Source organism: Grammomys surdaster, unplaced genomic scaffold (genome assembly GCF_004785775.1).
Source record: "Grammomys surdaster isolate TR1022 unplaced genomic scaffold, NIH_TR_1.0 185, whole genome shotgun sequence".
Classification (NCBI taxonomy): domain Eukaryota; kingdom Metazoa; phylum Chordata; class Mammalia; order Rodentia; family Muridae; genus Grammomys; species Grammomys surdaster.
The window spans coordinates 3,043,557-3,071,236 of NW_021604630.1; the positions used below are offsets into that span (position 1 = coordinate 3,043,557).

A 27,680-nucleotide genomic window follows, 5' to 3' on the forward strand; every position below is an offset into this window, starting at 1 on the left:
CAGGGGAGGGGAGGGGAGGGGAGGGGAGGGGAGGGAGAGAAGTGGGGAAGGAAACAGTGCCAATCACATGTTACACCTTACTCACTTGGTACACCACCTCAAAATAAGGGGCTTAAAGATTAAGCTCAGTGAAAAGTGCTTGGAATGTAATGAATCAATTCGAATCCCTTGTTTTATTTCTGATTTATCATATAACCTGGGGTATTTTACCTCATCTCTTTTAATATCTTTTTTTTTTTCATATAAAGACTGGGAGGGTATTAATATTAGTGGTTTCCAATCCTAGGCGTGCATTCAATCATCTAGGAAGTTTTCACTTTTTGAAACATATTTCTTAGCTCCACCAAGTGAAGCTTGATCCCCATGATACATGATCCCCACATTGTGTTTAGGAAGCTAAAATCTCTCAATCAGTCAGTCAACCAACCAACCAACCAACCAACCAATTTCTCTGTCTCTCTCTCTTTTTGTGTATATGTGTGTGTGTCTGTGTGTGTTGCTGGGAGATTGAACCCAGAGCCTTGCACATGCTAGGTTAAAAACTCGACTACAAGAGCTACATCCCCATCTTATTTAAAATTCTGACTTTTTTAACGTGTAGGAATGTTCTGCAAAGATTTATGTCTGTGCACTATGTGCATGTAGTGATTTTAGAGGCCATCATATCTTCTAAAACTGGAGTCACAGATAGCTATGAGCTGCAAAATAGGTCCTCAAAACTGAACCTGTGTCCTCTGGAAGAGCAGTCAGTAAGTACTCTTAACTGCTGAGCAATCTCTCTTACCTTTTTATATTTTTCTGAAACTAAAGTCTTGCTAAGCTAACTAGCCTTAAACTCACTCTGTAGTCTCTACAAACTTTTAATTTGCAATCCTCCTGCCTCAGCCTCCTGAGTAGCTGAGATTACAAATCTGTGCAGACAAGTTAAACTTTGTTAATCTATTTTAACAAATGCATCAAATAATTAATATGTACCCAGGCACTATTTTTAGCATCTGGAGATCTTTAAAGTACTGACAAGGTTAAGTAATGCAAACTCGTTTCCCTTCTATGCCAAGCTGAGAATGGAACTCAGGGCCTTGTCCATGAAAGGCCAGTGTTCTAGTATTGAGTTACATTCATACTCATGATTACAAACTTGTCTCTGGTCAGTGAGAAGAAGCAACATAATAAAAGCAAATACTTTCATGTATGTATGTATGTATGTATGTATGTATGTATGTATGTATGTATTTACAGAGTTTCATGTATCTGAGTATGCCCTGAAACTCACTATCAAAAACAAGGATGACATAAAACTCCCCAATCCTCCTACCTCCACCTCCTGACTGGGAGAATTAGAGACTATAGGTGTGCACCACCACATCTGGTTACACATTGATAAAATAAGGCTTTTTGTAAGCTAGGCAAGTACACTACAAACTGGGCTACATGCTTAGTCCTTCGGAAAGAATTTTTAAAAAGAGTAATTTAACACTAGCTGGTGTGTTGTCTGCTGCATCTCCCACCCTTGCTCTTAAGACTCACAGCTAAATTTTCATTCTGATTTTTAAGACAGAGCTTCTAAACAATTATTTTCTGTTTTAGCCCTTCAGGCACATAGGTACTTATGAGAACTTGAGAACAATGACCTCTGCTTTCAGAACAGACAGATTTCAACTAATAAACGTATCGACCTATCTGAGGTCTGAGTTGTAACATTTCAGGATAGTAATACAGTAAAACAGAAAGATAACTGCACTTAACTATGTTAAAGCACAGATTCTACCTGGAGAGTCATAACCCTTCTTGTAATTTCAAGAAGCTCTGAGAACACATTCCAACCTCTCCCCAGTCCAGCAAAAGCACTAGAAGAGTTAAGCATGAGATCACACAGAATCAGCAACTCTAGGGCAGTGGTTCTTTACTAGGAGTGATTTTGCTCCCTAGGAGAGTCTGGAATAGCAGGGTAAGTACTATTATTTTGTAAAGAGAAGACAGCAGTGCTTCTACTAAATACCCTAAAATACACTGAACAGTGCACCTAACAATTACAAAATTCAGTACAAAATATCAAACAGTAAGTAAGTTAAAACCCTGCTCTAAAGCAATGGTTCTCAAATGCTGTCTTGTGTTGTTACTAACTACACATTGCCTGGGAGTATGTCAGAAACGCAAATCTCGGATCCTGTCCCAGACTTAGAAACTCTAGCCCCAGGGCCTAGTAAACTGGCTTGATAAAGGTTCCAGGCAATGTTGATCAGCGAGTATGTATGAGAACCACTGCTGAAGCCAGCAACCACCATGCTACTCAAGACTTTTCCCAAGCGCTTCAAACCTTTGTACTTCAGAAATTTCTTTATTCTCCCATAGAGGTTCAAATCTGTTGGCAGGATGGAGTTAAGCAAAGGAGGGAAGACGGAGTGGGACTAGTTGCATTCCACAGGCTCCCACGTAAGTAATATGAAAATAAGGACACCTAAGACTGCTGTGTTCCATAGAAGTGAGCCACAACTACGATTCTTTTCCCACTAGTTTTATGTCATCTGATAGCATTCTAGAGTCTTTTAAAATGTTTTAAAATTAACACACATATGTTTAAAACTATATGTGTATGATTGTTTTGTCTACATGTATATGCACCACATGCATGCCTGGTGCCCATGGAGGTTAGAGAGGGTACTGGATCATCTAGAACTGGGGCTGTAGATGGTTTTGAGCCACTGTGTAGGTTCTAGGAACTAAATACATCAAGATCCTCTGCAAGGGCAACAAATCCTAACTGTGGAGCCATCTCTCCAGCTCCTCTAGATTCTTTCTCCTGTTCCAGTTTCTTGGGTAACTGGTTGGAATTATATAGGTCAGTTGTACAGTTAAAGCACAACACCCCAGGTTTAATCCTCAGCACTGTTAAAACAAACACATTAATTACTAAGACCTGGGAGAATGCAATCATTTTATTATGATTCCCACAGAGTTCAAGAAACTGGGCTTGAGCAGTACTGGATTGGGTTACCCATCTTTGAGCTACTAGTTATGGGGGGGATACCATGGGCCCATAAAACAATACAGACTATTGTCACTGGAATTAAGACCCTATTGCTAAAGACATCATATTCTTAAGCTGTGTAAGACATAGGTATTGACCTGAAGTTTTATCCCCACTGGCTAGTTTTCATAGTGCTTGATAGTGCTATGTAGGCTGCTGGGAGAGAAAATGAACAGTCTTACCTAGCTGTGAACCCTACGAGCTACAGCGACAAATGGACTGGCAGATATGGCCCCTGGTGTAACAGTGTCATCAGTGTTTTGGGAATATGCAATTGTTTTCTGATTGGATCTAAAGTCCACCCTACAAGACAGAATTCATGTTTTGTGTTATTAACTGGGCCAAGAAGACATGCTGGGTAGGTCATAGACCCTAGGAGAGAACCTATTTCTTTGCTAAATGTACATATTATCAAACCGCCTTCTAAATACTTACCTTTATACCCACTGAATAGCATGGCTCTCAACCCTCCCAATAAGCAGAGAAGCCTATTTCTGTAGTAGAGGGCAATAAATATGGAGACTCACAACTGGTCAGTACAGAGAATAAGAAACTGTGGGGTGTGTTCAATGCTAATGGCACATCTATATCCCAGCCCTTTTTTCTAAGACTCAAGAGATGACTGCAGAAGAGGGGACAGAAAGACTCTAAGAACCAGAAGTTGTAGAGTGCTACAAAAAGTGTTTCCTGGATATGACAGGGTTGGTGTACATAAGAACTTACAGTGGCTATGCTGAGGCTGTATGCCCAAGATCTGCACAAGATCAAGTTAGCCAAAATTCTAGAATGAATGGAGAAGAGGTCATTTTGCTGAGAAGCTACTGGTGGCTGGAGGAGTCAGTATAAAATAAATACTGGCAACACTAAATGGATTCAATAGGTTAAAAAGAAAAAGAGAGTGTATGAACTTGGGAGGGACAAGTGGTGGCACAATACAGGAAGAGTTGGAAGGAAGGAGTAAATTTGACCAACACACACACACACACACACACACACACACACACAGAGGCACATATGCAATTCTCAAATAAAAAAGGAACCCAAATAGAGAGAATTGACTCCCCTAAGTTATTCAATGCCCTCCACAAAAGGGCTGTGATACATTTATGTGTGCACACATCCCCACACAAATAAACATTAAATTATTTAAAAATAAAATGATCATCATTAAAAACAAACAGGCTGTTGGGATGGCTCAGAGGGTGAGGGTGCTTACACACCAATCTGGTGATGTGTGACCTGAGTTTGTTGCGTGGAAAACATGGAAAGGCAGCAACTCCAAAAAGCTGACTGCTGACCTCCATCTGCATGTGGTGCCAAGTGTGCCCATGGGCACACATCACAGTTCCACACAGGGTGATTTTTAAAAAGGGGACTGACAGATGTAATAGCATAGGTCTTTGTGTTTTGTTTTGTTTACCCTATTAGGTGGGAATACATTTTGCTTCAGGGGGGTAGAAGAAGAGATAAGGTTTAATTTTTAAGAACATTCTGTTGGGCTTGTTTGTTATATACTGCCAGGGCATGAAACATTTTCCATCTTTTCAAAAGTCTTCCTGGTTTAAATAATAATTTGAAACTTGGCTGAGGTGTAGCTCCACTGTGTAACCTATCACCATTCTCTATTTGAAGCACAGCAGTGAAGCCTACCTTCAGGCTTGAAGCTAGAATTTACAGAGTATGGGAACTATGCATTATTTCCAGTGATCTGAAATTACAAGAACAATCTAATACAAAACCATAAAGGTCTACATTGTATAAAGGTTGCTTCAAAGGACACAATCAGATTCATGACATACCCAGTTTATAAAAAAACCTCAAGCTGGGTATAGTGATGCAGGCAGCTTGCTACAAATTCAAGATCATAGTTTGAGGTCAAAATGGACCACATAGCAAGATCCTATCTCAAATGGACACGTCTGTAGATTCTACTTTTCTTAAATTTATTACAACCAACCTAAGTTAACAGTTCTCAAACTTCTCGGCAGTGTTCCTGCACAAAACAGTGATGGCTAGCTTCCAGAGATCTGAACCTCTTAACCTAAGACACCGTTCAATAGAATTTTTTGCTATTTGCATTTTACCTTCAAAATGACGAAGATGGGGAGATGAATAGCTTAGTGGAGAGCCTTCCCTTACAATGCAGGAGGCTCGATTACCACCATCTCCCTCAAAATGCAAACAAAATTAACATGGGTCATAGTAGTCACTGTAAATGTATCCCTGTTCTTCTAAAAAGAACAGTTAACATTTTTAGCAATAAGTAAAATGAGTGTTCCTGATGAGATTCTTGGTTTATCCCATGGCTCTGCATATATGCCTATACCCACCTCCACCCAGCATTTGAAAACCAGAAACAAACACAGTTAACCGTCCAGCTATTGAAAAGGGCTGTTCAAGCCATGACTATTGACATTAAAATCCTGCATATTTACTTTAAAATTCGATAACCTTAACCCTCATCATTTCCAAATTAGAATCTCATGGTGCTTTAAAAATGTGTTTCAGTTCCATTACTAAATCCCTAAATCTTTCCAGTTCAAATCTTTTATCCTTGATTCCTTTTATAGATACCATCACATCGTTTATAACAGACAAAATGCATCTCGCGTTTTAAATGTTTTGCCTCTTGAGAGATTCTTCATGTTTTGTCTATCCACCCTGCCAATGCACTATCTTCCAATGGGCAGAGCTTCATCCATCCCTCAAGGGGCTACACTCCATCCTGGCTGAATGCTACAACAAAGGCGAGCAGCATCATAACTAAGGGTCCCGAGTGCCTCTACCGGGCGCCCAGGCAGAACCGACGCTTTGGATCACTGGGAGCTTGGGAGCGAAACGCCAGCGCCTCATCAAGGCAAACAGTCCTAATTACAGTGTCGCCTGCACCCCATCATTAGCCCCCACCGGGCAGGTTTCCTCTCGGACAGCAGCCAACATCTCAGGCCGGACAAGTTCCTCCTGGACCCTGGGCCCAGCCTGCCTGAGCCCGGCCGCTCCCTGCTGACCCTGACCCGGCCGCGGGTGTAGACGCGGCCGCACCGGCTCCTCAGCTCCGCCCGTCCCAAGCCCCGGATGTGACGGCAGGTCGCCCCTGGCGCTCGCCCCTCGGGACGAGCACCGGTGTCCGCGAAAGGTTGCGGAGTTTTCCCACCGGCCTGCTGCCCACCACGTACCCAAGTGAGCAGGCTCTCGCACAGCTCCACCCGCTCCACAGACTCCACGTTAAACATCTTCCTGAGGGGGCCGCAGCGTCTCCTCAACCAACCAGAAGCCGCGGCCGCTCGGCTCGGGGTTGAGTCCGAAGGGTCAGGCTGCCGACCGGCGTCTGGAGAACCTTCTCTTCCGTCCGGCCGCTCCCGGGGCGCGGACGCTGGCAATCGCTCCGCACTGTCACCAGCCCCTCCTTCCCTTGCTCGGGGCCGCGCGCTCCCTGCGCGCACCCGGCGCCGCCAGCCCACGCCCTCTTGCGCGGGCGCAGCGTAGCGCGAGCCCAGGCCCGAGTGCCACTGCGCACGCTCGCGTTCGCTCAGCCCCGCCCCTAAAGGCGCGCTCCCGGCGCCAGGCCACTACCCGTGGGCGCGCGCCCTAGCCGGGCCCTGCGGCGGTGGCCGGTGTGTGTCTCTGAGGCTCCGCACTGCGCGTGCGCCGACGCCGGCGCTCTCGCTTAAGAAGCCGCCTGTAGTTGCACGGGAAGAGTAGCTAGGTAGTCCCCGGAAATGAACTCTATTCTGTCAGACGGACCCGCACGGTAGTTCCTCTGCCGCGACGAGGTACGCGCCCCCCTCTCCGGTCGCCGGCGTGTGCCAGGCCACGCCCCCGCACGGCCCCGCTGAGGGCCGGGACGGCGGGACTCGGCGCGGTGGGGGGCTGCGGGACCGCGCGAGGGTGGGATCCGCGCGCCGCTCTCCTCCGGAAGCCTGGGCTCAGCTCTGAATCGCCGGAGCCGGCCCGGAGTCTCAGGCAGAAGGTGGAACGGCTGACGTGGGCGCGTCTCGGTGGCTGTGGACCGGTTTGGCCCGTCTGTGGAGAGCCCGGCGTTCCTCCTTGGAGCCCCCTTCTCCCAGAAAACTTTACCCGAAGTGAGAGAGGGTGGACGCCAGTTCACCAGTGCGTAAGGACCCCTACTGTTCTAAGGCCTGTTTCTTGTGTTACGAGTTGGCTCCCTTGAGGTGCATCGTTGTCCGACTTTGGATTTTTTTTTTTATACAGGCATTGTAGGGTTTCATAGACGTTTTTAAGTTGCGTGCAGAACAATGCGTTAGGAGTATGTTTGGGGAATATTAATAAAATGAATTGCCACATTCCCAAGAGTTCTTCCATCCATACCATTTCTAGCCTGATTTTTGTGACAGGCACTTTTATTTGCTTTCCCTTTTAGCTTTTTACCCGATGAGTATGCATGTAGTATAATTTCCTTTGCTTGATTTTTGAACTCTTATGAATGGATATGTATTGTGGTTTTGGCTTTTAAATAATATTAAATTATCTGTAAAATCCCATGATTGTCTAATATCCCATTGTGTGAATACATACTTGTACCCATTCTACTATTGATGTACACTTTGTTCCAGTTTAGGGCATCTAAGAATAATGCTATAATAAACATTCTTCTACCTGGACCTTAATGCAAAGATACTGACGTTTCCAAGACACCAAGATACAAGATATATACACATACATATATGCTTTGGAGTCCTAGGAGAATTGTGGATTCAAAGGTATGCATAACTACCAGATCGTGCAAATTTTCATTAGCAGTTCTTGGGAAGTTAACTTCCCAGGATAGACCTTCACTTTTTTTGCAGTTCCTGGAGACTTCTTTTCCATTAGAAGTTGGTTTTCTCGGTGACATTTTAGAACTTCCAAAAAACATTGCATTTTTGTTCTGTTTTGCTTTCTTGTTTTTGTTTTTTTTTTGTGTGTGTGTGTCTAGGCCTGGCTATTCTGGAATTTGCTCTGCAGACCAGGCTGGCCACAAACTCAGAGATCTGCCTGCCTCTGTCTACTGAGTGCTGGGATCAAAGGCTTACCGCCGCTGGCAGCATTGGATTTTTAAATTCTTTTATTGACTACTGCTTGATCACATGTAATCGATTGTTTTATAGATTTGAAAAGTCTTGGGCTGAGGATGTAGTGCTAGATTCACTACCCTAGCAAACATCAGGACCTGAGTTCAATCTTTGGTACCAAAACTAAATAAAGATAAATAAATCTTATCTGAAGCCTTCTCAAAGGTTTTTCTTGCAAACATTCTTAACAGGAGCAGAAACACCTGTAGAAATCCTGACTTTGAATCTCTTGTATTTATGGCATCTCTGTGGGTGCCTCTGGATCTTTGTCAGACTAGAGGTCCAGCATTCCATGCTAAAATGTTTCTGTGGAACAGGTGTCTCCTTTCAGTGACTAAATCTTATTAGGCAAGCAGATAGTAAGTATATGTTACATTGACTTTGGCCATGTCTTTAGCTTCAAGACCACAGGTTTTAGCCTTATTGGAGGAACTGTGGTATCTGTCCAGTAGCCACTTTTACTCTAGCTCCTCAGGACTTCAAATCTGTGGTAGAGTTGATTTAAAGTATGTCATTTCAAATCTGTGAGTCCACAGTGCTTTTATACCCCATGTAGCATTGCTGGTTTATTTTGTGCTTCTAATTACTTTTGGGGGCAGAAATGATATTAAGAACTCCTTGAACGTGATTACAGAAGCCATCTGACTATCAAGATGCTACATGAATCTGGTGTGGGGGGGGCAGTAGGGGGAAGACCATTTTTCCTTTGTTGTGGGAAATCCTAGCATTTCTACTAGGAAAGGGTAGTCCTTTCCATGACATTGTTAGAAACAGACCCAAGAGAGGTGAGCTGGGACTTTTCTGAGCTGTCTTTGTAGGCCTTACGCAACCCAAGTAGAAGTTAGTTCTCAGCTACAGCAGTCTATGAGTTCAGGAGAAGGTGATGCTATTACATATGACAAATTTTGGATTTGGTTGTGAGCACACATGTCAGAACAGATGAGCATGTTTGTGTCACTCTAAAATTAGGCTTTATTGAATGACAGTAAATACACAAGGTTCAGTGACATTTGTTATATAATCCTACCTACTTTGAGGCAAAAGTAAGTTCTTTTATTCCAGTCTTAATTAGTAACATTAACTCTCCTATGATACATCACAAGGCACAGGTAACTCTGTGTGTGTGTTACAGTTAAAGAGGCTGCATCTGAGTTCAAAAGATTTCAGAAAAGGTCTGAGAAACTGTACTGATAGGTAACTAGCCAGACCAGTGCAAGGAAGGAGCTGCTGGAGTCAGGGTTTAGGAGTGAAGCTATCGTCCATTTGCAAGGTAAAAGTCAAACTGAATGCTCAGGAAATGGTGGGCTCCTGCATAGGTTCTGGTGGGTGAATAGGCTATGTTGATAATGGGGTCCAAGCCAAGCTGAAACTCCAGAGACGATTAAGGAGTCCTTCCTTTGCTTGTTGACCCTTGATTCCAGCACCAGGACTATGGCATCCCTGTGTTAGGTGTTTATTTATTGGCTCCAGGGAAGAGAGAGTTACACTTTCTTTGCTCTGGCGTGTCGGATAAGTTCTTGTTCCTGGTTTCCCTGATAGGACTTTAATATGCCCTTGTGCCCTTACAAATTAAATTTAGTCCAAAAAACTAGTAAGATGGCTCCCTACCTGCTTTCAGGAATAAGTCATATATTTATCTGTGCTGGGTGGGTGGTACCTGACACATGGTGTTGTTTGCAGATCTGTCCCATGGCTTCAGTTACTGTGTAAGGTATAGCATAGGAGAAATAAGTAATGGTACTAACTGTAATGTCTCAGCCGATGCCCTTGGCTTGCAAAGCACTGCTTTCTATGTTTTTCTTTTTTTCTTTTCTTTTCTTTTTTCTTTTCTTTTTTTTTTTTTTTTGAGACAGGGTTTCTGTACATAACCGTGGCTGTCTTAGAACTCACTATTTAGACCCAGCTCTCCCCAAATCATAGATATCTGCCTGCCTCATTACCACCTGACTGCTGGGATCAAAGGCACGCACCACCACACCCTGCCTACAAATCCATGTATTATTTTGAGACAGGTCTTATGTAGCCCAGGGTGACCTCCAACATCTTATGTAGCCAAGGATAGCCTTGAACTTCTAAACTTCCTATCTCTATCTTCCAAGTGTGTCTATGTGGTGCTAGGAATGGAACCCAGAGCTTTATGCATGCTAAGCAAGCACTCTGTCAGCTAAGCTACATTCCCGGCCCTGTCTTTCAGACTTTGATCACAGCCATAGCATTTCTAATTTAAAAAGAGAATACCTAATAAAGCAAAAGTCTTATACTGACTGTCTGGCCTATCCTTAGATCAAATGCTCTCCTCCCTCAGCTTCAGCTGGCAGTTCATTCGGCTGTTTTTTAAATGAAAGTACAAGTAGAGTGCATGCTCTCTGTCTGTCTGTCTGTCTGTCTTCTCTCTCTCTCTCTCACTCTCTCGCTCTCACTCTCGCTCTACTTGTATGTAGTTTCATAGTGGGCATTTTACAATGGGAATTTGAAACCTGTCCTTAAGAGTTCCTTGTATATCATCAGGCTGGAGCTCTCTATAAAGTCGATGACCCCTACCCCTGATACATTTCTTTGCTTAGGTTTCTTACACCAGAGATAATTACTAGCAGCTAATTCAGATCCACTTCAAGAGTATTGGTTTTTCACACTCAGTATTTTCTTCTCAAGAGAGATCAAATGCATGATTTTGGATAGAACTTTTTGAGATGGGCACACGCCTGCCTCCTAAGCTACTCTCAGTTGTGTCTTGTTGTGTTACCAAGTATGACCTTGAACTATTTGATCCTCCCATCTCTTCCTCAAGTGCTGGGATTCCAGGTGTGGGCTAGTGGTAAGGATTGAAATTAAATGCTGGGAAAGCACTCTGTCATCTGCAGTAGATCCTCAGCCCTGGATAAAACCTTTCAGTCCAATAGTGTACATAAATTCAGAATTTTATTTAGACTATTATATACTTAATTGAATATTCCTATCATTTCCCTTTAGTTATCATATAAGGCTTTGAGCTTTGTTCACTGAGGGTCGGGGGAGTTACCTGTGATTAACCTACAGTGTGGTTGGGTTGTCTCCTCTCATTCTTGCAGTATTGGGTACTGTCATTTTTCTTTAGAATTTAGGAAGGAGCATTCCTTCTTTACGACATATACATACTCTCAAAGTGATTCCTTTATGCCACGTAGTTCAAGGAAATTTGAACCATAAGCTGACCTTCATTCTGGTTACACTAATAGTTTTCAAACTCCAGACTTGCATTAATTCAAATGGTCTTACTAGAAAGATAAATGTCTTGCTGCCTAAGTGAATTCTGCTTTTCAAATTACTCGTATTCTAAGCTTGTTGAGTCACTAAGTTCTGTATGCAGAGCATGTGGTGGGTAACTCTTTACACGCTAAGACAGAGGGATGAGATCTATTTGGGTTCTTTATTTGATATGGGGTTAGAAAAGAGCAACCGGGGTAGAGGAATATCCTTTTCCTTAAAAGAACTAACCCTAAACAGAATAAAGGTTTTATTTTGGTAATACTGCCCCCTACCCAGTAATCTAACCTGGCTTTGAACCTGCAGTGATCTTCCTGTCTTGGCTTCCATATATAATACACGATTACACTCAGTTGTATAAAATTCTGGAGAGAAGCCGGGAGGTGGTGGCACACGCCTTTAATCCCAGCACTTGGGAGGCAGAGGCAGGCAGATTTCTGAGTTCGAGGCCAGCCTGGTGTACAGAGTGAGTTCCAAGACAGCCAGGGCTACACAGAGAAACCCTGTCTTAAAAAAACAAACAAACAAAAAAATTCTGGAGAGCAGCCCCAGAACTTTGTATATAGTAGGCAACCATTTTACCAACTGAACTACTTCTCCAGCTATCCAGAAAAGATATTTTTTAAAAATTTACTTTAAAAATTTGTATATGAGTGTTAAAGTAGTTGTTTTCCTTAATGAAAATCGTATTTTGTCTCCCCCAAATAAAGATTGTGACAAATTAAAAAGCAAAACAAAACTCATCGGTAGGGGACCCATAACTGGAGCCGTCCTTAATGGTGCGTGCCTTATGGAGCATGCTGTAGTGTTATGTATGTTAGACATAAGCCAGCCTTACATTGCTTTTATCGATATATTTCATTTTCACTTCTTCATATTTTAGACCTGTAATGGCCAAATACTACAGTGAAGTTCAAAGTTTGCAGCAGGATGACTCAGTTATAGAAGGAGTAAGTGACCAAGTACTTGTGGCAGTGGTGGTCAGCTTTGCTTTGATCGCTACTCTCCTGTATGCACTTCTCAGGTGAGACTAAAGAGTAAATGATTTCAAGTACTGAGTATTTCTAAAGGTCGATGACTAATTCTTTCTAGTAATAGTTGGTCTTAGTGACTAAAATATTTTACTTTCCATTGAGCTTTGAATGTTACCATATATTTTTTTGACTTACCTGAGAATATTTAAATTCATAGTTTCCATTTCTACTAAAATAGTACTATTTCCTATGAGGGTATCCTAGTTTAATTTTTTTATAATTGAATCTACCAGCTAGCGGGTGGTATGGATAACATATGCAAAATAATTAAATGGGAAAAGTGACAGAAAAAAGACAAACACAAACAAGCAAAAGAACAAAAACCCCACCTCATTACTGATACCAGTGCTCTCCTGGCCTAATCTCGTTTTTTAATAACTTCTTGCTTCTGATTTCCCGTTGTACTTTTTAGGTGGTATGTTCACGTCTTAGATTGCTTTCCATTACTGAGATAAACACCATGACCAAAAGCAACTTGTGAAGTAAGAGTCGCTCCTTTTTCAGCTCTCAGTTTATACTCCATTACTGAGAGAAACTGAGAAAGGAACTCAGGGCAGGAACTGAAGCAGAGGCCATGGGGGACACTGCCTACTGGCTTGCTCCTCATGGCTTGTTTAGCTGGTTTTCTTATACAATCCAGGACCAGGGTCGCACCACCCACAGTGAGTTGGACATCAATTACCAGTTAAGAACATGCCCTATCGTCTTTCCTACTAGCCGATCATATGGAAGCATTTTCTCAGTTAAGATTCTCTCTTCCCAGATATATCAAGGTTTGTGTCGAGTTGACCAAAACCAGTCAGCACAGTTAGTTTTGGCAGTTTTGCATTATATGTATAATTATATGTATAATTTTAACTTCTGCATGTATTCCTTAAACATGAAAAATTAGGAGAAAGACCCAAATAGATGTGGAAAAGTGGTCAGATGTATAATATGTAGAACTTTCTAATTGCTTATTTTAAAGAAACTTCACAAAAGAAATGTGTTAATTGTTCTATATATTACTTACTAGCTTGCAATAAATTCCTAAGATACTGGGCATCTGGATTTTATCATTTACCATTGAAACCTGAAATCAGCTGATGATCACAGATTTGGGAGAAAGATGTCACAGAGTAGCCTAGAGTGCACAGTCGTGGATTGGAGTGCAGGTGTATATCGTGTTACACTTAAGTTACGTTCAGTCACCAGGAGTTCTTTTTCTTTCTTGTTTTTTAAAGTTTTTAAAAAATGATTTATGTATTTTTTATATATGAGTGCTTTATGTGCATGTATGCCTGCATGCCAGAAGAGGGCGTCACCTCTCATTACAAATGGTTGTGAGCCACCATGTGGTTGCTGGGAACTGAACTCAGAGAACAGCCAGTGCTTTTAACCACTGAACCATCTTTCCAGACCCCATGTAGTTCTTTTTCTAAAATAAGCAATTATTTATTGGCTCAGGATGATGAGTCAATGGGTAAATATTTTTTTTTGCCATAGCTGATACCTTGAGTTCAGTCCCAGAACCCACATGGTAGGAGAGTCACAACTCCTGTAAATTATACTCTGGTCTCCACACACGTGTCATAGCACACACAGCCATTCCCATATACATGAATGTACACCACACAGGAAATAAATGAGTTTTACTTTTTTTAAATGATTATTAATGGTGTTGGGGGATGCCTGCCATGATATTCATGTCGAAGTCAGGACAGTAGTGTCAGTCTCTGCTTTCATCTTGGCACGAGTTCTGAGGAATCTGACTCAGGTCATTAGGCTTGCACCGCAAGTGCCTGTATCCACAGAGCCATCTCATCAACCTGTGCTTGTCAGTAGTTCAGGGTCAAAAATTAGACTAACAAAGCAGATGGGTTAATCTAACTTTATAAGTTCTCTCCAACAGAAATGTACAGCAGAACATTCATCCGGAAAACCAAGAGCTAGTCCGCGTGCTTCGAGAACAACTGCAAACAGAGCAGGTATGGTTATGTAGCATATACATTTATATAAGGGAATGTTGTAGTTTCCTATTACACACGATGGTGATAAGACATTAGAAAGTAACTTTAAGAATCATCAGCTACTTACTCCTTACATTATATTGTTCTTCAGATTATTTATTTTTAGATTAAACACATTTTTTTTCTTTTGAGGGGGTTGGACGGACATTAAGACAATCTCATATATTCCTGTCTGGCCTGGAACTTGTTGGGTAGCTGAGAATGGTCGTGAACTCCTGATCTTCCTGACTCTACCTCTGTCGTAGTTACTTTTCTATTGCTGTAACTACAAGTCCAGTTACAGGCAACTCATAAATTAAAGCACTTAACAGAGGGCTTGCTTACTGATTCAGAGAGTTAGTTCATGGTCATCGTGGTGGGGAGTGTGGCAGCAGATAGGCAGGCCTGGCTCTGGAGCAGTAGCTGAGAGCTCACATCTTATCAACAAATTGAAGGCAGAGAGAGAGACTGGGCCTCAGGTGGGCTTTTGAAACCTCAAAGCCCACCCTGAGTGACAACAACTAATCTTAATCATACAGATACATGCAGCGAGAATTTTGGTTTCTTTGAAAAACTCAAAAATATTATGGAAATTCAAAATAACATATGCATTTTAATAAAATGCAAAAGCTGACTTTGACTTAATCTACAATTTGTTTTCAAGTTGTGTATAGGGAGGAAGGTGAAGGCTACTTAGTTCAAATAAAATAATATAACTTTGCAAGCTTCTTGGACTTACAAGATCTTAAACTGTTGTGTATGTGTAATTTCTGTTTTGAGAGATGTCTGTGTCCTCTCACCAGGATGTCCCTGCTCCTGCTCGGCAGCAGTTCTACACGGAAATGTACTGTCCAATCTGCTTACATCAAGCCTCCTTTCCCGTTGAAACAAACTGTGGACATCTCTTTTGTGGTGAGCAAGTATCACTGGACTTGGTTAAAGTAACTAGCTCAAGACCTATATGAATTGGTAGTAGGCTAGATTGCTTATTTTCTTTTTAATCACATTTATTTTCTGAGAAAAGTAGATTGCTTCAGAAGTCCTGTTTTAGTTGCCACCCAAATGATAGTATATTATTTAGTATATTATAAACTAAGGTCTGAGGATGTTGCTCAGTTGATAGAGTGCCTGCCTATCATGCAAGAGCCTTGGGCTTGATCCCCAGGATTATATAAACCAGGTATGGTGGCATATGCCTGAATCCTAGTGCTCAGTGGAAGAAGGAAGGTCAGAAATTCAAAGTCACCCTCAGTTAGAAAGCAATTTCAAGACCAGCTTGGGTTACATAAGACCCAGTCTCCAAAAATGAAAGTATATTCTCATGCATGTGGCTGTATACACACAGAGAGACAGGTATTAAATCATAATTTATTTTCTGTTTAGTGTGTTAGCATTTGTGGGGTCCAAGCTTTAGAAAAAAATAAAAATAAACTTCTAGATCATTATTAGCAATGTGTTTCTTGGAAGAATAGTTCAAATTTTCAAATAACATTATGTGTTCACTGTGTCCTTCTCAACTTCTGTCAGTTTTACATGTTATTCAGACTCCTATGGCAAGATTACTGTCTCAAGAACTAAGCCACAAACCTCTACTAACTGTCTTTACTCTTTCTGTGTGACCTTCAGGAGCTGGAAAAAATGTGAAACCTAGAACACAAACCAGCTGACAGAGGGAATATATTCACATTTAGTGTCAACAAGAGGTACCTTCTACTCCTCGTTGACTTTCCTGATTCCCAGAAAGATTTCATAGAGAGTAATATTGTTTCTTATGACCTTGTAAGATTGGGATGTGCCCACTGTACAGGAAGGTTAATAATCTTATCCAACCCCACAAATCAGAAACTAAGGCTCAGAGAAGGCAAGACGTTTTGTAATGGGTTACCCAGCTGTTAAGCAACCTAGAGTTGTCTTTAAGCTTTGTGCTTAATTCTGCTGTGATTGGCGACTTACAGGAAGATGAACACTCTAAGAACTCCTCTAACTTAGATGTGGCTAGTCATTGGGCCTACTTCTCAGTAATAGTGCTTTCTGTTAGTTGCAAGTTGAATAACAAAGTGTTTTTCTTTGTATGTTTTATTCTTTGAACCTACAGATACTAAATAAAAATGGCTAACAGAGGATATTAGAAGCATTGTATCCATTAGTATATACAATTATGATTGGTCTTAATTATTCCCATATGTCCTGAACTTTACTTAAAGACTAATTTAAAATGTAGCATATGATGATCCTTTATTAGTGCCCTCCCTTTTGTTTGACTTCAGCATAGAATGCTTACAGTTTTATTAATGATATTGCTGGGGTTGAAACATTTGAAATCTCTACCTTGCAATGCTGAGTTTTCCATACATTGTGATTATTAGAATCTAGTTTTGTGTTCCTTCCACCATTAATTTTAAACTCCCTGAGGTTTTGTCCTTAAAGACTGGGTTTCACCTTGTAGCCCTGGCTGTCCTAGAATTTGCTATGTGACCAGGCTTGCATCATATCCAGAGAGTCACCTCCTTTGCTGTCCAAATGCCAAGACTAAAGGCATTCGCCATCAGACCCAGCTATTCTGTTTTGATTTTTTTAGACAATATATTGCTATGTATGTCCGCCAGACGCTGAACTGGCAATCCTCCTACATGAACCTCCAAAATGTTGAGATTACAGGTGTGCACCACCATGCTCAACTTCACTAAGGTTTTTTTCCCCACATACCTAACATACAATGCAACACTTTTGAGTTATCTGTTGAAATGTATTACTCACTGTTGAGAAGGGAGGACAGTTCTTCTCTCAGGAACTTTGCCCAGTCTTCTCTAAGCTCTGATGATCTTTCAGCTTTTCTTTCATTTTTACTTATTTATGTTTTTGTTTTGGTTTAAACCTTCTTTGGCCAGATGTCTTAGTATGTGTATAGGTTGACAAATCTGGGCATGAGTCCTTGCTTTCTTCCTTAAGAAAGGATTTCTTGTTCACTTCTGCATATGCCAAGCCTATAGGTTTCTTCTGTGTCTGCATCCAGTCTTAAGAGCACTGGGGTTACAGATAAGTGCCACTGCATCCTGCCTTCTGTGAATTCTAGAGCTCTGAGCTCAGGTCCACAGATTGTGTGGCAAACACTTGGTTCACTGAGGCCACTGCCCAGCCCAGTGTCAGTCTGTTAATTATCATTTGGATTGCTGAAAAACAGCAAATAAAAGATCAGATGGGGGAAGGAAGTTAATACCCATCAGGAAAGACAGAAATCTTCCTGCTCTCAAACCTGTAGTAGGCATTCCTAAGACGTTTGACCCTCCTTTTTCCTGAATCTAAACATGGCCTTAATCATCCTCTGAGCAGGTGTTGGCACTTTGTGAGGCTTGGCAGGCAAGATGAACTTCTTTGCCAACTCGGGCTTAGCTAATTCACTGGGTGGAGAATCCTGTCAATTGAAAGGTGGTTGTATTGTGTTCTTGCTTTTACCTCTGAGTCTGAGGTAATAGGGTAGATTGCTTCTGATATCCCGCTCTACTTGTTAGGTACGTTCTTCTTTTGAGATGGGACTCAGGTATCCTAGATTGGCCTCAAATGCGCTGTGTAGCCCAGGATGACCTTGAACTTCTGATCCATGTTACCTCCCAGGCGCTGAGATTTCAGGCAGGCACTACCATGCCTAGCTTATATGCTGAGGAGTATTGATAACCCAAGACCCTGTGTGTGCTAAGCTACCCCCTACCAACTAAGCCATGTTACATTTATTTATTTATTTATTTATTTATTTATTTATTAAATCTAAAGGTAGAAAACTTCTTATGTAATTTCTCAAAACATTTCTCTGGACTGTAGATCAGGTATATTAGCACTACATGTGTCAAGAGCTCTTACCTCAGTAACTCTTTATGTAGCATAATGCCTCTGCTCCATTACAGCAAATTAGAATAAGCAGCGATAGAATCATCTTATTTGCATCTATAATCTACATTATTTAACTCTTTCTCAAGCCTGTGAGATTTTGTTCTCATTTTGCAGCTAAACAGATTGAGAGAAATTTGTGACCCAGAAGAAAGTTCAGTCATCTCTCATACCACTTTTCTCATACTTTCTCTGTGGAGGGAGAAAATTGAATATGATAGTATCAAGCATCAAACAGCAGATGAATTGAAGCATTTAATCTGCTGAGTCATAGTTTTTCAGTGAAGACAAATGGTGTTACATAATTACATAAAATAAGGTGTTACATAAAATAAGGACACCCACACTCTAGTTAGAGGAAAAGATATTTGAGATTAAATGAGTGTAGCGTTTGTCAAAGTAGGCTGAACTTTTGGGTAAAAAGGTCATAGATACAGCTAATACATGGTATCAATGAAAATAATAGCACTAATAAATTTTTCTCTTTGTATATATATACATGTGTATGTATGCACATGTCCATATTTGTATGTGTACAGGCAAGTTCATATATTTGTGTGGGCACACATACCTGTGAGCATGTGTGAGCATGCACATACCATGTGTACACACATGCATATTGAGGTCAGAGGTTGGAGTTATTGTTCATCTTAGTTTTTTGTAGTTGTTGGTGTTTTTTTGGGGGGGACAGGGTCTCTCTATTAATGTAGCTCTGGCTCTCCTGGAACTCACTGTGTAGACCAGGATGGCCTTAAACTCAGATGTCCACCTAATGCTGAGATTAAAGGTGTGTGCCATCACACCTGGCTCACCTTAGTCTCTCAGTCTGTCCTGCCCCCAGCACTCTCAGCTCCCCAACCCCTCACCCTATACCACCAACCTGGAACTCAGTGGTTAGGTTAGACTAGCTGGCCAACAAGCCTTGGCGACCTACTCCTCATGCTGGGTTACAGACTAGTGCCACTGTAGTTGGCCTTTACAACTGATGCTGCAGATCCCGCTCCCTAACCTCCTGCACTGTCTCTACAGCCCCAGCTTTTGCTTTCATACAGGTTTCATGTGAAAGCAGAATGCCCAAAGTACTTAGACTGTGATTAACACAGAGCTCCACGAAGGTATAGCATGAGGTAATTGTTTAGCTTTTAGACTCATCATGAAGTTGGTGAGTTGTTTGTAATTTGGCCAGTTTCTGCTAATCCAAGTGGTTGTTCACCATTGTTCTCACAAACCATTCTTTCTGCTTCAACTCTTCGTTCTAAAGAACAAAAGTGTCTAAACAAAAGTGTCTTGTGTTCTGTTTTCTACCTATCCTACAAAGTTCAGTTCAAGTGCTGTATTCAGGTCGCCATCTCTGTCCCTCCGTCTACTCCTTCTCATTCATTGTCACACAATTTAAGATTTAGCTATCTTCTAACTGATTGGAGGATGTCCCTTTGGTTTCCACCATTGGATTGCTACTGCTTCTTCTAAATTCTGTCCTGGAGAGGTCAGAGTAAGGAACAGGGGCTGGGAATGTAGCTCACTTATTAGAGTACTTGCCTAGAATGCATGAAGCCCTTTGCCCTTTAAAAGCATTAGACAGTAAAAATGTTCCTTCATGTTTCTTCAGGCAGGGCTGCCATCTTTGGTTGTTTTGTTCATGAATGTGTGTGTGTATGTGTGTGTGTATTTATGTGGGTATATATGTGTATGTGAGTGTGGGTACTTATGGAGTTCCGTGTCAACCTCAGGTGTTGGTCCTCAGGATAGTGTCTACTTTTCTTTTTTTTCTTTTTCTTTTGAGTATGTGGGGTGGTGGGATGGGTGTGCAGGCATGTGCTGATGTCTTCCTCAATCACTCTCTACCTTATTTTTGAGAAGAGACTCTCTCAACCTAGAGCTTGCTCATCTGGCTAGACTGGCTGGTCATTACTGTCCAGGAATCTTCATATTGCCACCTTTTCTGCTTTGGAATCATAGGCACAAACTGGAAAGCCTGGATTTAAACAGCAGCAATAACAAAATGAGCATGGGATCAAGTCCTCACACTTGCTCTGACTTTATGTACTCAGCAACTCCCCAGTCCCAGCCTTTTCTCCATTTTGAGGGGGGAGGGTAAGGTAAGTAAGTAAGGTCCTCTTACTTACTGTTAGAGAAGTTTTCAGGTAGGCTAGCCTGATTGGCCAGTGAGTCCCCAGGACCCTTCTTCTTTTTGCCTCCCCAGTACTGGGATCACATGTGTGTGCCTCCATGTCCAACTATGTTACATTGGTTCGTGGGAGCTGAGGTAGGTCCTCATGTTTCTACAGTACAGACTTACTGACTGAGCTATCTCCACCATCCTCATGACCATCACCTAGTACAATAAGTACTTCGGACATTAAGCTAAGTATTTTATTAAGGAAACCCACTGCTTGAGTAATTGTTTTTTAGGTTTTGGAGTGGCAGGGAGGAAAGCGCTCATATAGCTGAGACTAGCTTTGAACTTTCTGTGTAGTTGAGGTTTATCTTAAACTCCTGACCTTCTCATCAACCTCCTAAGTAAAGGGATTCTATCCACCACAGCTTATTTAATTTGGCTTTTTAAACCTTGATATTGTTGAGAAAGGGTCTCACTGAATAACCCAAAGAGCCCTCTCACTTGACATCCAGGGGCCTTTGCTTCCCAAGTGCTAGGATTATAGGTATGTGTCACCACACCTTGCTGGGTCAGTGAACTCCTAAAAGAATATTTTTCCAATACATCAAATTTGGAACAAATAGTATCTTACAGTTTGTCATATTTAGTATCATGTTTATTTTATGTAGGGAACTGTTTTCTCTAAGGCCTCAGTAACTGAGGTGATTAATTTACTGGAAGATTTGGTTGGATGAAGTAAATTTTCTCAAGGAATATTTATTTAATAAGCAATGTAGATAAACAATGTAATAAAACAGTGTTTTAAAGAAAGTATCAAATAGTGGAAACTTACCAGCAAATATAAACTTTAAAGCTTCATTATTCATGTTTTCTTATTCCACTAGGTTCCTGCATAATTGCATACTGGCGATACGGGTCCTGGCTTGGTGCAATCAGTTGTCCTATCTGTAGACAAACGGTAGTGTTCTCTAGATATAAAGTATCACTTACGGTATTTCATTTCATAAATATTAGGGCTTCTTTTGGTTTAAAATGTCTTATTTTATGTGTATGTGCCTGAGTGTCATCACATAGCCTGTGTACAAGAGTCCACAGAGGTCACAGAAGGCATTGGGTCCTCTCAAACTGAAGTTTTAAGTAATGATGAGCTGTCCTCTTGCTGCTGTGAACTGAACCTCAGTCCTCTGAGGAGCAGTAAGTTTTCTTAACCACTGAGTCGTCTCTCCTGTCGAGTATTAGCAGTTTTAAATTTAAATTGAGTTACTTTTCCAGCCAAACTGCATTTTTACCTATTGTGTCTGTGACTTCACTAAATTTTTAAAAAAATACATTAAAAAAAAATCACTCATGTATATAAAAAAGCGAATTCAATTTGAAATCCTACAGTTGTAGTGAAAAACAAGAGATAAGTTTTTCCCACATACTGTTCTCTTTTGAGAAAATATCTTCTTCCTTTTAAAAATATTTATGTATTTAACTTGTCCCATTTTTTTTGAACTTTAATAATTAAGCCACATAGTGTGTGTTTTAGCAACATTTCCCCATTACTGTTAGAGCAGGAGAGCCAGACTTTCCTCTTGTTTCCTTTTTATTTCTGTAGTCCCAAACTCTACCTCAGAGCTTTTTACTTTTTCCCACGTGGTTAGAAGGAAAGTTGATTTGTCCCGCTCACATTGTTGCTGTGGCTAATTTGATGTGTGACATGGGTACTTCATTTGCCATAAGCTAATTGACAGTAGTTCTTACCCTTTGCCAGAACCATGGAGGCCAGGTAGTGTATCTTAAACTGAAAACTGAGTGTCGCCATGTGTTAGCCAGTGTTCCGTTGCTGTGAAGAGACACCAGGACCATGGCAACTCTTATAAAGGAAAGCGTTGCATTGGGGCTTGCTTACAGTTTCAGAAGTTTAGGCCATTATCATCATGGTAGGAAGCATGGCAGCAAGCAGGAAGACACGGTGCTGGAGAAGGAGCTGAGAGTTCTACATCCAGATTCACAGGCAGCAGGGAGAGAGACACTGGGCCTGGCTTGAGCATTAGAAACCCCAAAGCCCAACCCCGGTGATGTACTTCTCTAGCAGACCACACCTACTCCAACAAGGCCACACCTTCTCATCCATGTCAAGTAGTACCAGGTTCTAATGACCAAACATTCAAAAATAGGAGCCTATGGGGACCATTCCTATTTAAGTCTCCACACACTTGGCCTACTTTGTGACTTTACCCATGGCTTTCCTAGAGTGTTTGTTGTACTAAACACTGACTAGGGATTAGTAAAGTGATGGAGCTCTCTCAGTCTGATAGCCAGTGCTTCCATAATTATAGTAGCAAGCACTGTCTGACTGGCAAATGGTCATGGAAATAGCAGGCAGGCTGTCACTGCTTGTACATTAGCTGACCAAACACTCCTACCAGTGCCTCAAGACTTTTCCTTATTCTTCAGGTGTACTGGACCTCCCAGGGGGGAGTTCAGTTTTGATACCACCTGCAATGCCATGTAACAGGCTGTGTAACAGGCCAGCCTCCTATCTGTCTTACATATGTTGAAGGCATTCATGATGAGGCTGTGGCATCTTTTTTTCCATGTGTGCACACCACTAAAAGTGCCTAGCTCGTAGTAGATGCTCAACTAGCATGGGAGATGCTCAGTTACATTCGTTCGTTTGTTTTGAGACAGTGTCTCACTATGCAACCCTGGCTGTCCTAGAACTCACTATGTAAACCAGGCTGGCCTTGAACTCAGAGATCTACCTGTCTCTGCTTCCTTAGTTGAGATTAAAAGTGTACACCACCATTCCTGGTAAGACTACATTTAAAAAAAAACAATTTATGCTCTAAAACCTTACATTAGCCTTGAGAAAAGAATAGTTACAAGAAGGAACAGGCATGAAGATTAGATCTCTTAAGATTTGATCTGACTGTCCTGACTTTAAGGGCTAATCTTGTTGGAGACTTTCTTGCCTTATTTTAGAAACTACATTTGTATTAACAAATCTATGAAGGAATGGGTGCCTGTGTCCACTGTCCTTACCACTTAGTCACTCCTTCATTTAACTTTTGAAAATATCTGACTAGGGGTTTTCTTATCCTCAGAAGGATAAAAACATCTAGAATGATCCAAAACTAAACCTGTTCTTTTTCTTCTTTAAGATTTATTTATTTATGGTCCACGTAAATGAGTACTCTGTCTGCAAGCACATCTGTAAGTCCGAAGAGGGGATCGGATCCCATTACAGATGGTTGTGAGCCACCATGTGGTTACTGGGAATTGAACTCAGAACCTCTGGAAGAGCAGTCAGTGCTCTTACCCACTGAGCCATCTCTCTAGTTCACTAACCTGATTTAGTCCCTTCCATTTTATCTCATTGTATTTATCAGATATTATTCTTTATAGGTTGGTACATTCTTAGCTATACATATTTTTCAAGGTCCCTGTATTGTCCTTAGGCAACTGTGAACCATCTTTATCACGGTCATGAAAGTAGCAAGACTAACTTTATTCTGTAACAGTACCAAGACTTACATCTCCTTATTACAAAAGGGACTGGTGTCTCAGAGTTAGGCCATACAACCCTTTAGTTTCTGTAGTGTGACAGACAGCACTCAAAGACATGCCAAACGTGAGTAAAACGTCAGTCAGAAGTGCTTAATTTTTTCTTTGAAAATCATAGCTTTTTATTTTTAATCTCCAAGTGCATGTTTTTCCAGAGATCTGTGGGTTTTAGCACCTGATATGGACAGAAAAATATTAGAGTAAGTGTTTAGATGTGGAACCCATTTTATCTTGGAGGAATTAAAAATTACAGTTTGTATTACATTTTACTGTAAGGCAGTAATTACTTACATGTTCCCCATGTTGCCTTTATCCAAAGAATGAATGAAAGACACAGTCAGAAGCTTTTCTCATTCTCTTGAACAACACAAAGTGAAAAAATGATACTAGTGGTGCAGAAGGTGTAACAGCTTTTTCCTGTACTACACAGGTAACTCTGCTCCTAACAGTGTTTGGTGAAGATGATCAATCTCAGGATGTTGTAAGATTGCGTCAAGATGTTAATGATTATAACCGGAGATTCTCAGGGCAGCCTAGATCTGTAAGTAATGTTACAGCAGGTACAAAGTCAGAGAGAGCCTTTATACTTTGTGTAAAATCAGATTTACCAACCAGCTAGTGGACTATGTAAAGTCTTAGTATGTGTTTGGAACTAATTTTTAACCTTCATCATTGCCAGTAACTAGTTTTCCCAGAGGGCAGAGTTTATTTATTTATTCATATTTTTTTGACTCAGGGTCTCATTATGTGTCCTTGGGTGTCTGGAACTTGATATGTAGACTAGGCTGGTCTTGAAATCTCAGAGCTCTACTTGTCTCTGCTTCCAAGTACTGGGTTTAAAGGCATGTGCCACCATACATAGTAATTTTGTTGTTTTTGACTGAGCATTTAAAAAAATGTTTTTAGTCTGTGTATATATGTGTGCTTGCATGTATGTATGTGCACCACATGCATGTATGTGTCCTTGGAGGCCTGAAGAGGGCATCAGAACCTCTGCAACTGGAGTGGTGATCGTGAGCCACTAAGTGTTGGAAACAACAATAGCAAGTGCACCTTACCTCTCAGCCATCTCTCTAACCCCCAGATATCTATCTGTCTGTCTATCTATCTATCTATCTATCTATCTATCTATCTATCTATCTATCACTATCATCTTTTCTACTCTTGTGTGTGTGTATGCACACACACACACACACACACAAACATATTTCTTTAGTTTGATTTTGGTTTTTCAAGACAGAGTTTCTCTATATAGCCCTGGCTGTCCTGAAATACACTCTGTAGACCGGGCTGGCCTCGAACTCAGAAATCCACCTGCCTCTGCCTCCCAAGTGCTGGGATTAAAGGCGTGCGCCACCACTGCCCGGCACACATACTCTTTAGTTGGTTTTTAGTGTATAATATCCAGGCCTGGTGGAACAGACATAATCCCAGGTATTCAGGAGGCTGGGGCAGGAACAGAACAAATTCAAGGCCAGCATTAATAACTTGATGTGATGCTCTCTGAATAAGGAGTGAAAAGAGAGCTAGGGATATAGCTCAGGCTAGAACACTTGCCTACCAAGGGCCTAGGGTCAATCCCAGTCTATAAAACTTGGACATAGTCCGCTGTTTTTATTCATTCACTCATTTATTTATTTATTATCACATAGGCCTTTTTCAGGTAGTTAACAACTCAGCCTGTTGTTAAATACCTCTAGCTTGTTAGGAAGTGGTGCCCCAAGGTCACTTCATCTAATAATTGATTGGTTTTCAGCCCCATCCAGATATATCTTGATAGTAAAGCTGACACTTGGGAACAAATCTCAGACTATGAGCCTACATAATTTTTTTGAGAGTGGGTCTTATTCTGTAGCCTAGGCTAGCCTTGAGCTATTGCTGACCTCCTGCCTTCAGCTTGGGAATTACAGGTGTGAACCACCATTCCTGGCCTATAGTTTCTTGGCTTTTTATTATTGATCAGTAACTTGAGTTTTGGATGACTTTAGGTTTAGAACCACTTATCTGAAATACTTGAGACCAGAGTTTTCAGATTTCAGAGTATTTGCATGGGTTTTTACAAATAGAGCCTCCTGAATTTGAAAATCATAAGATCACAAATTTAAAATGTTTTAAAATCCAAAACTTTTTGGCTCAACTGCTTTTAGACTTTAGAGCCTTTTATGTTTTACAACAGTTACACATCTGTAGCATTTGAAGTATCAGACTTTCAGATAGGTTCTCAATCTATATCCCACATTTTAAGCATGTTGATACTTTATTGCTTTTCAGTTGTCTATAAGACCTGTTTTACAAAAAATCTAGTAACTAATTTTTAAATGAATTGCACAGTTGGAAAGTCTGGTATTAATTGTGTGAAACACTTTAAATCATCTTAGCTGAACCTGTAAATGAAAATTATCTTACTTTTTAATTTGATATCTTAGATGCTAAATTCTAGTCCTTGTTTTTCCTCCTTCAGATTATGGAAAGAATCATGGATCTCCCCACCTTGCTGAGACATGCATTCAGGGAAGTGTTTTCAGTTGGGGGTCTCTTCTGGATGTTCCGCATTAGGATAATGCTCTGTTTGATGGGAGCTTTTTTCTATCTCATATCACCTCTAGATTTTGTACCTGAAGCCTTGTTTGGCATTCTGGGCTTTCTAGATGACTTCTTTGTTATCTTTTTGTTGCTTATTTACATCTCTATTATGTATCGAGAAGTGATAACCCAAAGACTAACTCGATGAGAAACATTAGTTTACTAGAGTATCTGAGCTTATACATAAAACCAAACAAAAGGATCCATGGCAGTATCAATCACCCAAGTACCATTTTACACACCGAAAATATTTGGTTATCATTTGACAAATGCGTAAGAATATACAACTGGAACATTTACATACTACAGCTTCTGTTGACATCAGATGTATAGTGATCTACAGGTTTATCTCGATTCTGTGTTGTCTGTAAAAAAGTATGAAACCAATTGAAAAGGGATACTTTGTTGTTTTCTTTTCCTGCACATTATTTAGCTTAGATACATAGTTCAGTATTGCTGAATGTAAATTCATCATCCTCCGTGGGTACCCATACAGTAACAGAGAACTTTGAAACTTACCTAAATCTGTTTGTTAAAGTAAAATATTGTATGATGCTTAGGGAAAGGTCAGTGTCTCAGTGTGCTGAGCTCTGGACATGGAGCAGCTCTGCTTTTTCATGTTTGTATAATTCTTAGTGATCAACTGAAAGTGAAACTTGAACTTCCTGATTTGACCTCACTTTCAGTCTCTAAAACACTTTAATCAATAGAAGGATTAACAAAGTGAAAAATACGCATCTCCTGGAGGTACTTTTGATGTTCAGTTATGACATTCTACCAAGAGTCTGGACTTTCTATAGAAACACATACAAAAGTAACTTGTAGCCAGCTGTGGCGGCTTTACACTTGTACTTTCTGCATTCAGGAAGCTGAGGTAGAAGATTGCCACAAGTTCAGGTCTGCCTAGACTACATAGTGAGTTCCCAGAAGATGGAGCTAAAGAGTGAGATCCTACTCAAACCTAAGGCAGGGCCATGGGTAAAGGTGCTTGCCGCCAAGCTGACAACCTGGGTGAACCCTGGGCCTCACATAATGGAAGTAAAGAACAGATTCTGCAAGTGTCCTCTGACCTTCACATGTGCACTGTGGCCCTTGAGTGTATACACACACACACACACACACACACACACACAGAGAGAGAGAGAGAGAGAGAGAGAGAGAGAGAGAGAGAGAGAGAGA

General features: G+C 41.1%; 2 protein-coding genes across 5 annotated transcripts in view; one reads left to right on the plus strand and one right to left on the minus strand.

The window, feature by feature from the left end:
- The window catches only part of Hook3 (hook microtubule tethering protein 3), an 83,329-nt gene extending 76,945 nt beyond the window's left edge, over positions 1-6,384 (minus strand). The window contains exon 1 of the mRNA XM_028768208.1: positions 6,205-6,384. Within this exon, the coding sequence (XP_028624041.1) occupies positions 6,205-6,261 (57 nt within the window). The 5' untranslated portion in view covers positions 6,262-6,384. The remainder of the gene's footprint in view (positions 1-6,204) is intronic.
- A 335-nt stretch (positions 6,385-6,719) lies between these two features.
- On the plus strand, positions 6,720-26,899 carry Rnf170 (ring finger protein 170). Of its 4 annotated transcripts, none has more exons than XM_028768328.1 (8): positions 6,720-6,801; positions 7,603-7,749; positions 12,227-12,367; positions 14,269-14,344; positions 15,169-15,277; positions 21,251-21,324; positions 24,349-24,459; positions 26,380-26,899. In XM_028768328.1, the coding sequence occupies exons 3-8, from the start codon at positions 12,234-12,236 to the stop codon at positions 26,647-26,649; spliced, it is 774 nt and encodes a 257-aa protein (XP_028624161.1). In that variant the 5' UTR covers positions 6,720-6,801; positions 7,603-7,749; positions 12,227-12,233; the 3' UTR covers positions 26,650-26,899. The 4 variants fall into 4 exon arrangements, with proteins under 4 accessions (XP_028624161.1, XP_028624160.1, XP_028624162.1 ...); XM_028768327.1 differs by lacking the exon at positions 6,720-6,801 and adding an exon at positions 6,971-7,138; XM_028768329.1 differs by lacking the exon at positions 6,720-6,801 and adding an exon at positions 6,971-7,138 and having other exon boundaries at positions 7,608-7,749.
- The last annotated feature ends 781 nt before the right edge of the window (positions 26,900-27,680 follow it).